Here is a 15,757-nt window from a genome sequence, read left to right as displayed (position 1 = left end):
CCACCTGCTCCAGGTGATCCTACCTTGGCAGAGTGATTGGATGATCTCCAGGGCTTCCTTCCAACTCCAGCCATTCTGTGTCTGTGGCTGGAATCCCCAAGTCCTATGTGCAAGTGTTTCTTAGTGAGGACTTAGAACTTGGGGAAAATAGTGATTTTCTTAAAGCTTCCCTCTTGGATAGGGCCACTGCTCTCACTGCTTTGCTGTTTGCTGTTTTTTAAAGTTCAGTCTGAAATTTGAATGCATATTTGAGCCCAAAGAGAAGGGATTCAGAGGTAAACTTGAGCTGATGAAAAGGTGTTATTTTGGTGGACTTTGCAGGCTGTGAGTATTCCAGCTAGGGCAGGCTGTGAGAATTCCAACTATCTGTCATCCTTCCTGGCCTTCTTCTCCATCATCTCTCCTCCAGACACAGATGGGTTGGAAGGAGGGAAATCTAACCCAGCCACACTGTGGGGTGGGCTCCTCAAAACCAAGATAAATTCTACAGAGTGAGGTCTCAGGAGTCAGTGGACCTTATTTGCATTCCCATGGAAGCAAGGCTCCTGTGAGCAGAGAGAATTAAAAACAGGAGAAGAAAAAATTTAGGTTTTTCAGGCATTTTACCTTTTTGACTCTGAGCAGCTGCAGCAAGATATTCCTTGGATTTTTCTTAAAAAAGTAGAAGCCAAGTAAGATCTGGACCTATCACTCCATTACACATCAGAGATGGAGGGGCATTTCTCACTCTTTTGCTTGGAACCAGTAGCAGTTTTTCCTTTGGACTTTAAAGGTGATGTTCCCAGATAAATCTTTGCTAAGGCCCAATCCAACCATAGCTACCAAATTATTGAGCTTCCCAAATATGGATTTTGGTCCATCATCTGTTGCCTCACCTGCAGAACAGTTGTCCAGTGAGCAGCAGTGGGGGCAAAGGAATAAGATGCCAGCAGCTCCTTCTTTTCCTAGGAATCTGTCAATTAGTTTTTATTTTGATGTTTTGCTCCATGAGTTTTTCAATCTACCCTTGTGATAATCAATGGAATTCTATTTTTAAAAGCCTCTCAAGTGTGGTGGGGCCACTATTTTATCTTCTGGAGGAAATAAATTGCTTAAGTGTTGGTTGGGGTGGAGAATAAGCCCAGGTCCCTTTGGAATATCATGGGGTGTTCTGCCCCATGTCAGGGTGCAGTGGGATGTTTTGGGAGCTGAAGGTGACCTCAGTACAGGCTGTGCCCTCCCTGACATGACTGTGACTTGGATTTGTGCTCCAGCCAGTAGACAAGACTGGAGAAGAGCTATCTCCAGTAGAGGTCTTGGGTCCATCCCAGAAACAAGGCAGGGGATTTGCTGGAGAGATCAGATCCTTTGTTTTGGTAATCTTTCAAGGGTATTGATGAGTCTTGATGCTCCCTGGATTTAGGTGTTTATCTGCATGGGACAAAACCCATATTTTTCCAAAAGGCAAATGCAAATGGGGATTCCTGAGTAAGGCAGAATGAATGGGAATGTTGCTGAAATAAAAGTATTTTAGAATAAAAAAGAATCCAAGCAGTTGCAGGGAATACAGGTGTCCTGCTCTTGCTGTGGTGCATTCCAAGAGAGATTTTGCTCTCCAAGAAAGCAATTTTCACACTTGGGCTTCAGCATTTAGATGGGATCTGGATTTCAAACTCTCAAATGTGGATCCAGTCAGAATGAGCACAGAGGCTGTTCCCTAGTGGAACTGCCAGGGTGGGGTGGCCAATTCAGTGGCTCAAGAGGATAAGGACAAGGAGTCAGAGAACTCCTGAATACGGCACCATTTCCAATTCCCACACTGATATCTCTGTATTTCTCTCCTCCAGACTGTAAGGACAACCTGACGTGAGTTGAACCTTCAGGCTCCAGAGCCTGCCCCAGATGCAATAATTTAGTGAGCAGATGATGTTTTCCACCAAAGCTCCTGTCTAACTCAGTGGATCTGTGTGTCTTCCGGCAGGTGTGTCCTCTGTGGCCTCCCTGATGTCCCTGGCTTGGGTGCTAGCCTCCTATCACAAGCTTCTTCGGGACTCTAGGGACGACAAGAAGAGTATGAGCTACAGAGGGGCCCTCATCCATCTCTTCTGGCGCCTCTTCACCATCTCATCCCGAGTTATTTCTTTTGCTCTCTTTGCTTCCATCTTCCAGCTCTACTTTGGGATCTTTGTAGTGGTCCATTGGTGTGCCATGGCTTTCTGGATCATCCATGGTGGGACAGATTTCTGCATGTCTAAGTGGGAGGAGATCCTCTTCAACATGGTGGTAGGGATTGTGTACATTTTCTGCTGGTTTAATGTCAAGGAAGGGCGGACTCGATACCGAATGTTTGCGTATTACACGGTGGTCCTGACGGAGAACGCTGCCTTGACGCTCCTTTGGTATTTTTACAGAGATCCTGACACCACTGACTCCTATGCCGTGCCAGCACTGTGTTGTGTCTTTCTTAGCTTTGCTGCTGGGATAGCTTTGATGCTGTTATATTATGGTGTGCTGCATCCCATGGGGCCAAGAGCTAAGATCTTTGCCAGCTCCTGTTGCGCCGAGCTGCTCTGGGGCATTCCTTTGCCCCCCGATGTTGAGCCCATGGCGCCCCAAACCCCTGGGTACCGGGGGGCCCAGGCTACGCCCACCAGAGCGGTCACGGAGCAACAGGAGGAACTCACAGCTGACACTTGCTTGCCCGTTTTCCAGGTGAGAGCAATGGTACCATCTACTCCATCTGGGCGACCCTACCCCCCCGAGGGGCCTCTCATTAAGATTGACATCCCAAGAAAAAGATATCCTGCCTGGGATGCTCATTTTGTAGACAGGAGGTTAAGAAGAACTATCAACATCCTCCAATATGTCACCCCCACAGCTGTAGGTATTAGGTATAGAGATGGACCTCTCTTATATGAGTTGCTACAATATGAATCTTCACTTTAAAGCTCCTTAAAGCAAAAGTAAAAGAGGGGACCTTATTTTTGTTTACGGTAAACACAGATCATGAAACAAACACAAACCTTCAGATAAGCTTTCTTTCTGGTTGCTGTATGTATAAAAAAAAAAAGATATTCTCTATGTTTTGTAAGTAAAAACAAAAAGAAAAACTTTTCTTTTGTTTTTTACACACAAGAAACAGTATTTCAACTTCCACACCTAGGATTCACAGGTGGAGAAGGAGGCATCTCCACATCAGTTTTATACCGTACACCAAGTGTAGAACATTATTTATGGGATTGGTGCTGATTGAAAAATAAAAAAAAAAAAACAAACAAACAAACCTACAACTGCCTTATGCCCTTAGGTGCTGAGTTTCATTAAGTACTGTCACCTTTCTCATGCAAAACTCTTTGATGATTATATGCCAGGAAAAAAAAAACAAAAGAAAAACCAACCATCCAACTGAAATGCAAACTTTAAAATTAAAAAAAAAAAAATTTAACAACAACAACAAAAAGAGAGAAATGTATGAAAAAAAATAGTCCTGTTGCTCATATTGGATTTAGCAGAAAAAACCCTCCAAATGTCTAAAGATAAGAAAGAAAAGATAAGAAAGCAAAGCCAAGACAACCCCAATGGAGTTTGATTTTTCCAACAGCTGAAATACAAAATCAGGTCTGTAAGATAATTTGGCAAGGAATTTATAACACCATTGGGCCAAGCCTTGACCGAGTCGTGTTATAAAGGTGACCCCACCTTGGGACTGTTTTCCTCGTGGAAATGGATCCTGTACAAAGGTGGGATTGTACCATATCAGTGTGAAAATACAGGATCTGATCTTGTTCCCAACAAGTGCTCGTGCTAAAGCCCCACTGTCTCCAGTGGAGCAAATACCAACAGTCTGAGCCCAGAATAAGGCCTGCCACCTTGATTTCTGGAAAATGTGAAATTATCAAAATTATAAACCAAAAATGCGATCTGAAAGTACATTTCCACATATCTAATAATTATTTCAGTAATAATAAAACTCAGCATGGTAGCAAAAAGCGAGTCAATTTAAAGGCACAATACTTGATCAGTGACTGGCAAAATAATTTGACCTACTGTATCATTTTAAGGCTGTGAAAGGCATACATGTATTATTTGTAATCTCGTGTAAGACCTGTCATGTCTCATTCAGTGCGAGCCTTAAAGTGATTGTAAAGCATCCTTTGTTCCATTTTGGGGATTTTTGGGTTTTGATTTTTTGTTTTGTTTCTGTTTTGTTTTTAAGGAAAACAAAACATGAAAAGTCGGGATTAAAAAAAACACAAAAAACACAAAAAACAAACAACAACAAAACAACCAACAAAACTTCTTCAAACGGTAATAACCTGTAAAACTGACTCACGTCTCGAGATGAATTTGGTGCTTTGTATTTCTGTTGATGTTGTTGTTGTGATTTAGCTGAGAAAATTCTTCGACTCGGTTACGTGTGGGGAACTGCTGATAAAAACTGTCTCGTGTCACCCTCTACTGTAAGTACATGGCGAGAAACAACAACCAGAGGAAACCCAAGAGCGTAGCGAGAGCGCCGTGGTTTAGCTTAGCCTTCCACCACCAGGAGATGCTGCCACCTCCAATGTTGGCAAAGCCCAGACGGTCCCGCCGAGGGCTGTGGGGTTGTCTTGACATTTCCAAATAACCCGCTCGGTGTCTGAACATTCTCATCTCTCTCGGATTCTGTTTCTGTGCTGGAATATCTTGGGGCTTTTTTTTTCGAGTTAAATCACCGGGTTTGCGTCTATCCGACACTCTTTTTTTGTTTCGAGAGTATTGCTCCTTTAAAGGAATATTCCCGTTTCAGGGCATCTTTTCAATCCCACCATCCCTCGACTTGGGAGGGGAAAAACAACAACAACAAAATGAGATATTTTTAAGTGAATGCTGTAGTATTTTCTGTGTGTAATTGCAATTTTTTATTCCAGAAATACTGTAACTGTCTAGGGTGCAAAACTCCCATGCTGACCTATTCTGATAAGAAGATCAGCATGGAGGAATATTTTTTAATTATGATTATGATTTTTTTTTAATTTCAGGAATCAGTTGTTTTTTTTAATTATGATAGTGTTTAAAAAAACTAGTACCAATTTTATATAACAGTTTAAAGAAGCTGAATGCTTTCTTCGCCTGAATATACCTGAAGAGAAACATTTTTTTCAATCAGTGATCCTTTGCAGTGTTCTGAGAAAACATTGGGGTTTCTTCAGTTGTTTCATTTTGTTTTGTAAAGGAAACTTTCAACTGGTGTCTGTCCCCTTCAAGGAGGACAGGGCTCCTTCACGCCAAACTATAGACACACGGCAAAGTTTATACAAAGCCAAATTGTCAGTGGTACTGTAATTCCCAGTCAAACTCCATTTCAGGCAGATGTTTCTGGGCTCTGATTACAACCAATGTGATGGTCACATTTTCATGCAAAGGGAGGGATTTGGTCTTGTCATCCCCTGTCTAACTCCCCAGTCCCTTGTTTGCTCCGCACATAAATACATACATATATATATATACATGAACTGATATATATTTGTGAAAAGCTTTCATTTCCCTTTTCCATTGTCTGTGCCCCACAGCCAGTTCCTTCTCACGTGTTCTACTAACATTTCACCCTGTTTCTCCCCTGATCAGTGTGCTGTCTCCATAAAAAGAGGTAATTTGTGAAGTGAACTCGCTGTCCCCACCTGCTGAGTCCTAAAAACATGGACGTGCCCATCTTCCAGCTACAGGCCTGCATTTCTCCTTCCAGAACTTTCTTTTGACTTGCCTTTAATGTTAGCGTAGACTTATCTTGATCTAATTCCCCATGTAAAGGCTCCCCTTGGTCCTTGCATGAAGAGCTCTCCTCCTCACATTTGCATTTCCGTGGCAAAAGCATGAGAAAGGAATGGATGGCAAACAGCCCCTGCTGTTCCCAAGGGACCATTTTTCCAGGAGGTGGCATTCTTGTTTTCAAAAGCACCCTAAGAAGGTCCTGCTCCCCAAACTCATCAACCCTGAGGTCTGGAAATGTGGTGCTGATCACTGACTCCATTGAACAGCCGGACCCTTCCCACCAGGACAGTGACAACGAGCCAAGGCACAGTCACCAGGTGCCAGGAGGAGGAGACCCTTCAGTGTTGCCTCTCATGAGCAACTCCAGCCTGCCTTCCCTCAGGAACGGGATCTTACTCCACACCACCACACCAACAGCCGTCGCTTCCGCCCTGTGCCGGGAGTGGAGGGGCAAAACACTCTGGAAGTGTCCTTACTTCTCAATGCAGTGCTAACTTCTCACAACCAAACCAGCTTAACCAAGGGCTTGACACGTCCCTGTTCCAAAGCCCTCCTCCTTCGTGGCTCGTAGTGTGGATAACAACAAAGGCAGGTGCCTCCACTGCGAGTTAAGACTGTTTCACTACTTGCATAAACTTTCTGCCTCTGCTTCTCCTTTCTTTGAATGATATCCATCAGCATCTTCATTTAGCAAAGGATTTCCAGGGAGAGCCTCTGTCATCCCTGAAGAACTATTTCTTTTTCCGGGACTTCATTACGGCCTTAACATAAAGCACGTGCTCTGCCACTACTCCCAACATGTTCCTGGTGGACAGTTTGGAGTGGTGACCATTTCCTTTTGGGATTACCTGTGATCTTGTTGCCAAACAGCGCCTTTTGCCAAGCCAAAAGCTCAGGGTGGAAAACTACCCCAGCCCTTTATTGGTACTAATCTCAGTGCTAAGAGTCTCATCCTCTCCTCCTGTTTTATTTTTCTGCCCTTTGAATTTTTGGTGTGCACTTTTGCAGGATGGTCAGCAACTTCTTTTGGTTTCACTTTGATTTTAACTCCTCAGCTTTTGCCTGGTACCTTTTTTATGCCATATCCCACCTTCTGGCCAGAAGATACTGCATGAGGAGCTGTTCAAACCGCTGTGGAGAAGGTTGAGCCTGTATCTATTCACAAGATTGGTGGGCAAGTTCTCTGGCACATTTGTGGTGCTGGATTCACCCTGGGATCATCTAAACCAGCCAAGTGTGCCATGCCAGGGCAATGCCAAGGCACCAGGGCTCCACCATCCCGACTGTTATTGCTCAAACCTTCCCTGGCATGGTTTTGATCCACTCCAAGGAGTTCTGGGCTCAGGAACAGCTTGCCCAGGCTTTGGCACCAGCCAGAGTTCATCCCCAGTCGGCAGTTTGGATGCAGCTGCTCCATATCAGGGGTGGAAGTTTTTCGGAATCAGGATGGGGCCAGCACTACTCAGTTGACTTTGTGGCCAGAATGGATCCTGAAAGAGCTTAATTTCCTGATAAAGATGTAACTCCATGCCACAGACCAGGATGCAGAAGGTGGTGGAGTACGTCAGCTCCGAGCTGGCATTTTTCTGTTTTCTGCCTGATTCAATGGACAAGTTATTTTTCAGTTCACTTTGTTCCTTTTGCTGAGGTTGTTTTGCAAACTGCATCACTTTTATGGCTCGGATGTCAACCCATCCATCCCTCCATCCATGTCAGATGGATGGCATGTTTACTGTGATAGTGTTACACATCCATAGGCAGCTAATTCAGAGACAGGAATCATTCAGACCATAGCAAATCAACGGTGGAAACACAGGAATTACAAGGTCCTTGCCCATGCCCTTGTCATGCTTTGCCACCCATACGAGGCATTTTTCATCTGCAGCTAATCCAACCTGAACTGTAGAAAAGGAGCCAATGGTGAATATTTATCACTCCAAAGTGCAAGCGAGACACCCATTTCAAGTGTAAATATATATATTTTCAGTGTTTGGGATTGGTGCTACTTCTCTGCTTCACCCCATCCTTTTGTGCACCTGCCAAAAGTCAGCAGTCATTTGCATGTATTTTTATTTCAAGCTGACTGGATGAAATGGCAAAATTAATTCCAAGCTTTAGTGAATTGTCTGCTAAAACCTGGCTCACGAGAGGAGCATCACTATTGACTTTCAGAGTGCAACCACCCCGTGCTCTCTAGATATATTTTTGTACACACAAGATTCACTTCACAATTTATCCCACCCCTGGCCCTGCATGTCACACCTGTCACCTGCATACCTGCAGCATGACTAAACCTCCTGAAGAAAATGTGGTCTGAGGTTAGTCCAGCATGATTTCATTGAAGCTCAGAGGTGCTTTGAAAAGGAAAACTTACTACTGTGCATTTGCAAAACCTTTTAGTGCCTGCTTGCTGGGCAGCTTGGGCAGGAGACAATTGGGAAGCTGCCGGAGTCAGTGGAAATTTGTGGAGACAGGCTTTCCTAGGATTTTTCCTTCTTTTACTGGGTTTGCTTTCCTCTGGGTTCTGCTCAGATCGAATGTGGTCCTGCAAAAGAAAACCCACCAGAAAACAAAAACCCAAATAACCATGACAAAATAAGGTCTATGTCAATCCCCACAGAAGCTGAGGTGGCTGATGTAGGATGGTAGGGATGATGTGAACTCTGTTGTGGACCCTTTGCATGCTGTTCTTTTGGCAGTTGTCTCAAGCCCTGGGGGCTTTGGGAATGGTGCTTTCCCAGGTTATGATTGCTGGTTTTATTTTTCCTTGAAGCTCAGGTGTATTCTGGTGCAGAGAATCTCAGCCTGGTTTGAACGAGGAGATTTGAGGCTATCCCAAATAGACGTGGGCAAACCTTTCACTGTGTGCAGAACGCATTTCCAGACCTTTGGGTACCGCTAGAGGTTGTTGCAATCCACTTAATTCTCCATGAGCACGTTCAGAATCGCTTCATTGTTCTGTTGTGTTTGAACTTGGGAATAATGGTGGTTACTCTTTCCTGTCGAGGTGTGATGTGAAGAAAGGGAGGAGTTTTCCTGCTGGGCTGGGTATTGCCTGTGTTCAACCCTTGTTCCTTACTTGAAGCTCAGACAGTGGGATAATGAGAAAAATGGGAAAATGAGATGACAGATCGCTGCATATGTTCCATTGGCTCTTCACTGATGAGGAGGGAGGCAACTGGTGACTATTAAAATAAATCTGCATAAACCATCTGGACCTCAATGTATATTCAGACATGCACAGAACCCAATTGGAAAGTGATGATGTTGATAAAATAATGTGGATAGCTTTTCCTGTCCTATATTAAGAACCTAAAAACCAAACCAAACCAAAACCAAGCCCTGCAAATGGAAAAAAATTATTTGACAGCAGAAACCTTCCTGTGCCCTCCCCATTCCTTTGGGACACATGCAGCAAGGCAACTGTTTGAAAGCCAGGCACTTTGTAATCCGCGGAGTTAATTGGATTTGTGCAATGCTGTGTTTGTCAGATGGTCTCTTACAGAGAGCGTAGGAAGTGGCCACGGTCTAAAAGTCATTGCAGATTTTTGGGTGACAGTACTCCTGGGTTTCGACCCCAGCTCTGCCACGAAGTTGCTGTGTAACCTTGGGCAAGTGATTTAACCTTTCTGTGCCTACAGTTTACCCATCTGTACATGGGTATAATAATATTTACCTACCTCACAGGGGTGTTGTGAGGCTTAAGTTAACGCGTGTGAGAGGTGCTGGAAGTGCGCCATGAAAATTTGATTCTTTCTGGGTTTGTGCTGTTGTGGGGGATGAGCAGTCAAGGGGTGGGTTACAACATGCAGAAGGAAAAACTGCTGGTGCATGTCTTAAGAAAGTGGTTTGAAGTCTTTTCTCTCCCCAAAAGCAAGGAACGGAGAAAATTGTGCGCCAACTGAACAGCCTTGCTTTCCTGGTCAAATGTAACAGCACTATTTGCAATATTATTTTCTTACACAACAGGTGACCTTTCCCTTTTCCTTGCTGTTTCTGAAAACTTGAAACTAAAGATGACAAAAGTATTTCTGAATCGAACAGATTACTGATGAATACTTGAATTTCTTTAAAAGTTGCTCTCATCAGCCACGGTTAAATGTGCACTAATCTTTCAGTCATCAGCTTCCATCTGAATACAGTGAAAAATTTGCTCACGCTGTTTTGGAATAGCCTGGACCTTATTTGGGAGGCTGGTATTGCTGAGGACTCTTGTAGGCATGGGAAAACTAGTGTCTCAACTGATAAACATGTGAAAAAATATCTTTTTTTCTTTCTGTTTTTGCCTTTTAAGTTCTTTGACTGCCTAAGACAGCACAATAATTGCAGTTTACTTGGTTGTACAGTAGCTTTTTTTTGGGTTTTTTTTTTGTTTTTGAACTGTTTCCTTATGCAAAGGGCGAAGGTGGGATGTGAAAGGATAAAATAGACCCAACGCTGCTCCCGTGCAACTCTTCCCGAAGTCCCTGCTTTCCTGGAGAAAAAACCTGTGCCACACCTAGAGAGACCAGACCAGGCTGCCTTCACCATCCTCCTGCAGGCAAAACTTCCCTTGCCACCTGTGAGAGTTTTGGCTGTTGGTTCCATGTCCATCGAGGTGGATTCGTCCCTGGCTGAGCCCCAAGCCATGTGGGTGAAAGCCAGGATAACTTTCTTTAGAACGAGGGAAGGGATCCTGTTCATTGCTCCAAATGTCACCACTGGTCAGATGATTCAGAAGGGAAAAACATGTGATAGTAAGCCTGGGGTTTAGGGGTTTTTTTGTCTTTTTATTGTCTAAGTGTCCTGACCATTGTATGATGTCTCTTGTGGGAATGCAATGCCAGACAGGACTCCCTGCTCCCTTTTGGAGAAGTTTTGTGAGGCCTGCTCATGCACTCCTTACTCAGGCAAATCTCCTGGGTTTTGTTGTTGGGTCTCCTTTTGTGTCCTGAGTAAGGACTGTGGAGTCTGGTCTGTTTGGGATTGCTGGGAGGTGTTTCAGGTGGCCATTGTCTTCTCTAGCCCAAGACTTGCCTTGAATGAAGCAAGAAGGAAGCTCTGGTCTGGTCTGCCATGTACCTTTCCTGTCCCTTCTCTGTATCCACCATGGGGAGGGAGTTCAAAATCTTCTGGCTACAGGGGCCAGGCTCTTCCACCTGAATTTCCAGGCAGCTGCACATCTTCCTGCTGGGGCGGAGCAAATTTAGAAGCCCCACTCCTGCAGATGGGCCGCCGCTCATTCGCATCGGCTTTGGGTCTGCTTCTTCCCCGTCCTTCTCCCCAGCTGTTTCTTTGCCCTGTTTTAAGCACTCAGTTTGGTGCATCTGAGTTCTTTTTACTTCTTCTGTTCAAAAAAAAAAAAAAAAAGATTGATGTTGGGAAAAAACAGCAATGTAACTCCTTCGGTGCTATGCTAACTGCTTTGTTTGACCCAACCAAACGCTGGCCAACAAACAAATATTCCCTCTTTGTCCTAAAAAGCACCACACATCTGTGTCTTGAACAGGGATGGACTGAGAGGGCTGAGAGAGGGCAAGTGTGGTTTTGAAAGCAATTAAAGTCTCATGTGTATCTGGTAGAGCGAAAAGATGTAGGTGCAGACTGCTTTCAAAGCTCATTGTCACCCACCTTGTGGAATTAAATAGGATATAGCCTATAAGGTATTGAGGGCATTATAATATATATATATATATTTTAAAAAAAAAGACAAGAAGTTCACATTATTGATAAATCACCCTTTAATTCTCCTGAACTTGTGCTGTTTAACAGGGAAACCACCTGGTTGTTCTTGCACCCTGTTGTTTTGGTACGACCTACTTTGGCAGTGAGAGTAAAACAGCAGGAAGAGAGAGAATTCTTCCTACTATATATTAAGCCTGAAGTGAAGTGGGTGTCTATAAATTTTCAGGATTAAAGGGATTAATCAACATGTATGTCTGAGTCTATATCCCGAGTCCCGTGGAAATATAGGAGAGCATACATGCCATGTTACTGCAGCAGTATATATGTTTTAATATATATGAACACATTGTGAATTCCAAAGGGCTTTTTTGAGATGAGGAAGGTCATTCCTGGTGAGAGGTGCTAGCAATTTGGGATTTGCAAGCAGGGTTGAAATAAACATTCCTTGTAGGTTTTTTTTTCCTTTTATTTAATTAAAAGACCATCAGAAGCTTAAGGTCCTGAGGAAATGCTGTCCCACCTATCTTCCACTTCTTAAGAGATTTGGAAGCAAAATTTGACAAAACATGAGGGCCAAACTCAGCATCAGGATAAATCAGTAGAGCTCCACTGATGGCCAGGTGCCTCCTTACACTATCTATGCTAAAAACACTAATTTCTGCTGGTATGGGGAGCCCAAACAGGGCCCTATCGGTCTTTTCCTTCAACTGTGACAATAGATTTCATGTTTGAGCTTGCAGAGTTTGTCAAAACCCAGGCAAAACTTGGGCAAAAGCAGGAGTATCTTTCCAAGAGGAGCCATCTGAGTCTAGCCTACCCCTGCTCTCTATGGGGGCTTTGTAGTCCCTGGCATTAGCTGAAGAAGAGATGGTTTCTCCTTTCACCAGTATCAGCACTGCAATGAGAACAGCCCTGTCAACACATGCAGCAAACAGGGCCCTCCTTTGCAGGGAGTAAACCCTCCAAATCTGATTTCAAGCCCTTTAAATTCAAATGCCAAATGCCACTCAAAGGCAATGATTATTGTTTTGCCTCCAGATGTCATTCCCATTCATCAGTCACAAGGACAAGCAGCTCATATTTTCCTTTCTAGCTGTATTTACCAATAAAACTTGCTGCCAGTGCCAGAACCTCCTCCCTCAGCCCCAGCTGAACGCCACCTGCATGCCGCCCCCGCCTTTCCTCTCCTTCTTCCACTCTAAAACCAAACACTGTTCCTTCCTAACTAGGGAAAATCCAGGACAAATGCCAGCTGATTACACCTGCAATCTGTTCTCTTGAGGGGTTGGTTTCAGTTTCTGAGGGCACGCAAGTGCACTCAGGGACACACACCCGCAGGAATTTCAGCAGCCTCTTGACTTCAGCTGGGTGATTCTTGGGGTTGTCCCATGCAGGGCCAGGAGTTGGACTTCCATGATCCTTGTGGATCCCTTCCAGCTCAGGATATACTGTGATTCTATGAGCTGACATTGTGGGAGAAACTACAAAGTGCTCCCCAAGCAACCCCCTCAAATTATTTCAATTTCAAACCATACCCCTATACCTGTTGTTTTGTTTTGGTTTTTTTTTTTCAATAATCATTAAAATCTCAGTATCAGCCAACAAATTCGTGATGGATAAGTAGTAGGGAAAGTGGACTGGTTTGCACTTATCCATAGACTTTCCAGAACTACTCAAGCAATTAAACAAGCCTTAAATTAGATGTAATTGCAGTCATTTGGAGGAGAGCTGTGATGCATGTTTTCTGAAGGAGGGTCTAAACAAGTATCACAGCCAAATCCCTTTGTCTCCTATCTTTTCTTTGTAGGGAGAGTGAGAGGGAAGAGATTTTATCTTGAATATCAAAGTTTTCCATTAGCTACAAAATATGTCCCTTCCCAAAATGGATCTAAAACTTGAGGGAGTCTCCATGGAAAATATTTTCCTACCAGAAAAAAAACCAATCGTTCTGGCTACTGTTTCTGCTCTGCAAACTTTTACCATTCCAGCCTTTTTTCCCAATGAGGAATGGGAATTCATTTTAAAAGTGTTTTATTTACTCAGGGAAGGACTATTTCACAGCTCGTTTTGGTGACTCCTGTCACTGGGCCAAGTTTGGACCATTCCACTAAATCTGATATGGCCACCCATTATGAAAAGAGTATGAGATTAACAGGTGGGGTGACATTCTTGCCTGGTTTCCTGTGTGTTTCTTGTTCCAGACTAATAAGAACAAGGAATCTGTCTTTGGGAATCTGACAGCATGCTTTATGGTGGAGCTGTTTCCCTGAAACCAGAATTATCACAGGAAGGCTCTATATTCTGGAGCCTTTGAATGACTTTCTGATTGCAAGGAAATGCCCTTCCTGTGGTGTGAATATTTTTGATTTATTTTGAAAGTCATGGTGCCTGAAGATCCACATTCTCTCTCCATCTCTGCCATGGGCTGTTGGTTGGGAAAGCAAAGAGGAGTTTAGGGTTGTGTCTGCTGGCAGGTGTAAGATGTTCCCTGGTGCCCTTGGCCTGTTTTCCAGGGCATGTGATATGGGAATGGTCAGTCTGATGCCACCTCCATCCCTGGATCTCTGCCACATTTACCCCAGGTGTTGCAATGTGCTTTTAAAGATCTTTGTCAATCTTACATCTTGCAAAGCTCTTCTGATTGAAAGGAAACCTAAAAGTCTACAGAAACCTCTCAAATGAGCTGTCATCCTAGGAGAGTTTTTGATTAGTGAATTTTGATAGTACTGGAAAATTGGCACAGCCACAGAGAATAGCACAATTTAAATATTTCTATTGCAGAAGTGCCACTTTTCCCATAAACATTGAAATTTAACTAATCACTACTGGAACCTGTTAACACTCAAAACCTGGAAAACACTCTTGTACTTGATTCCTCAAATAAACCTTATTCAAGGAGAACAAATTTCACAACCACTACAAAGTTGCAAAACTAAGTTTTTAGGGTTACAGGGTTAACCTGGGGGGTTTGGCAGTTTTTTGCTCCATGTTTAATCTGTAAACTGAAAGGGATAAAGATTCCCTTACAAGGGTGATGAGAGGATTATTTAGAAAATGTTGGTGATGTGCTTCCAGACCTTAACATCAAAAGTGGTGTGGGACCATGGTAGTGGTCAGCAGAGCAGACAAATCCATCATGTCACCTTCTTTTTTGTCCCTGTTTGGCTCAGCAGACACAAACAGGCAGATTGTTCTGAAACGTCGCAATAAGATTTTGGGAAATGCTTTTCTCCATCCTCTGAAATGCCCCTCTCTCCCCATGGCAAGCATCCAGGGAAGTCAACTGAGAAACCAAGGATTTAGCACACTCCTGTTGGGCCATGGGCCATGTTGACAGCAGAGGTGGAAAGAGCACATGGGTCCTCAGGTGCATTCCCAAGAGTTCATGCCACAGGCATCCTTGTGTCTTATTCTCCCACCCTAAATCCTCTCTGGCCGAAAAAATTCCAAAGAAGAATTCTCCTCACCCCAGAGCCTCTCAATCAGGTGCATCAGTCAGGAACAATGGCCTAAGACTTCCTAGTAAAAAGTACTTTTTTTGTTAACTAAGCTTGAAACTTGGTCATGCCCATGCCTTGAATTTGCCTTATAAACCAAACTCAGCCCATTCCGAACCCAGGTCCTTCATCTGAAGTTGTCCTTCCAGTGCCGTTCTGACCCAGCGTGGCTTGCAGGTGAAGATTCCCATCCATCCAAGTTAGGATCAAGTATTTTCAGTTCATCTGGGAGAGGCTGGCTTCTTCCTAGGTCATTTCTGCACCTAAGCAAGCCTTCCTGGGATTCTAGAAAGACTGGGATCCAAATTAGATGCCCAAAAGTCAACCTGAATGAAGAAGGAAAACCACATCAAGTCCTGCCACAGGCAACTCCATTAGTTCCCCACAGTGGTGTCCCAACACCATTCTTGGCTTTTCCAGCAAGCCACACACACAGTGCTTGGGTCACACAGGGCTGCCACCAACCCCTGCTCTGAGCTGGCCAGAAGTGGCCAGGGACAGTCCTGCCCCTCCTCTCTGTCCAGTGAGTGAATTTCCTCCACGCTTGTCGGCGTTGTCCTTGACTCGGCGCGATGCCGCTGACAGCGGGGGCAGGCTGCTTGTCAGCAGCTGTCGGAAGAGCTCGGGATTTTCAGATGGGACGGGCTGACAGGTGTCAACACGATGCAAAACCTGTGCTCTTAACTTGGCATAGAGTGCCTGCGAGTCTTTTCCGTTTCTTTTTCGATCACCAAGCAATGACCTTATGCACGGGCAGCCCATTGGGGATGGGCAGTGTCTGCAGCATCTTCTCATTTTGCAGGAGGGCTCTGAGGATGTGCTCTGGCTTATTCCCAGCTCTTCCTCTGTTTTCTACATCTTGGAGG

At 44.2% G+C, this 15,757-nt stretch overlaps 1 protein-coding gene across 2 annotated transcripts in view; it reads left to right on the top strand.

The window, feature by feature from the left end:
• XKR6 (XK related 6) overlaps positions 1 to 15,757 on the top strand; it is a 206,738-nt gene that overhangs the window by 165,059 nt on the left and 25,922 nt on the right. Inside the window, exons 3-4 of one of the 2 annotated variants that reach the window (XM_064411573.1) lie at positions 1,961 to 2,691; positions 4,196 to 15,757. The exon at positions 4,196 to 15,757 is cut by the window's right edge and continues 25,922 nt beyond it. In XM_064411573.1, coding sequence (XP_064267643.1) covers positions 1,961 to 2,691; positions 4,196 to 4,210 — 746 coding nt within the window. In that variant the 3' untranslated portion in view covers positions 4,211 to 15,757. Of the gene's footprint in view, positions 1 to 1,960 lie in introns of both variants that reach the window. The other variant, XM_064411571.1, reaches the window with a different exon arrangement.

The sequence above is a fragment of the Passer domesticus genome, chromosome 3, assembly GCF_036417665.1.
Source record: "Passer domesticus isolate bPasDom1 chromosome 3, bPasDom1.hap1, whole genome shotgun sequence".
Classification (NCBI taxonomy): Eukaryota; Metazoa; Chordata; class Aves; order Passeriformes; family Passeridae; genus Passer; species Passer domesticus.
This window is presented reverse-complemented; position numbering and strand designations above follow the sequence as displayed.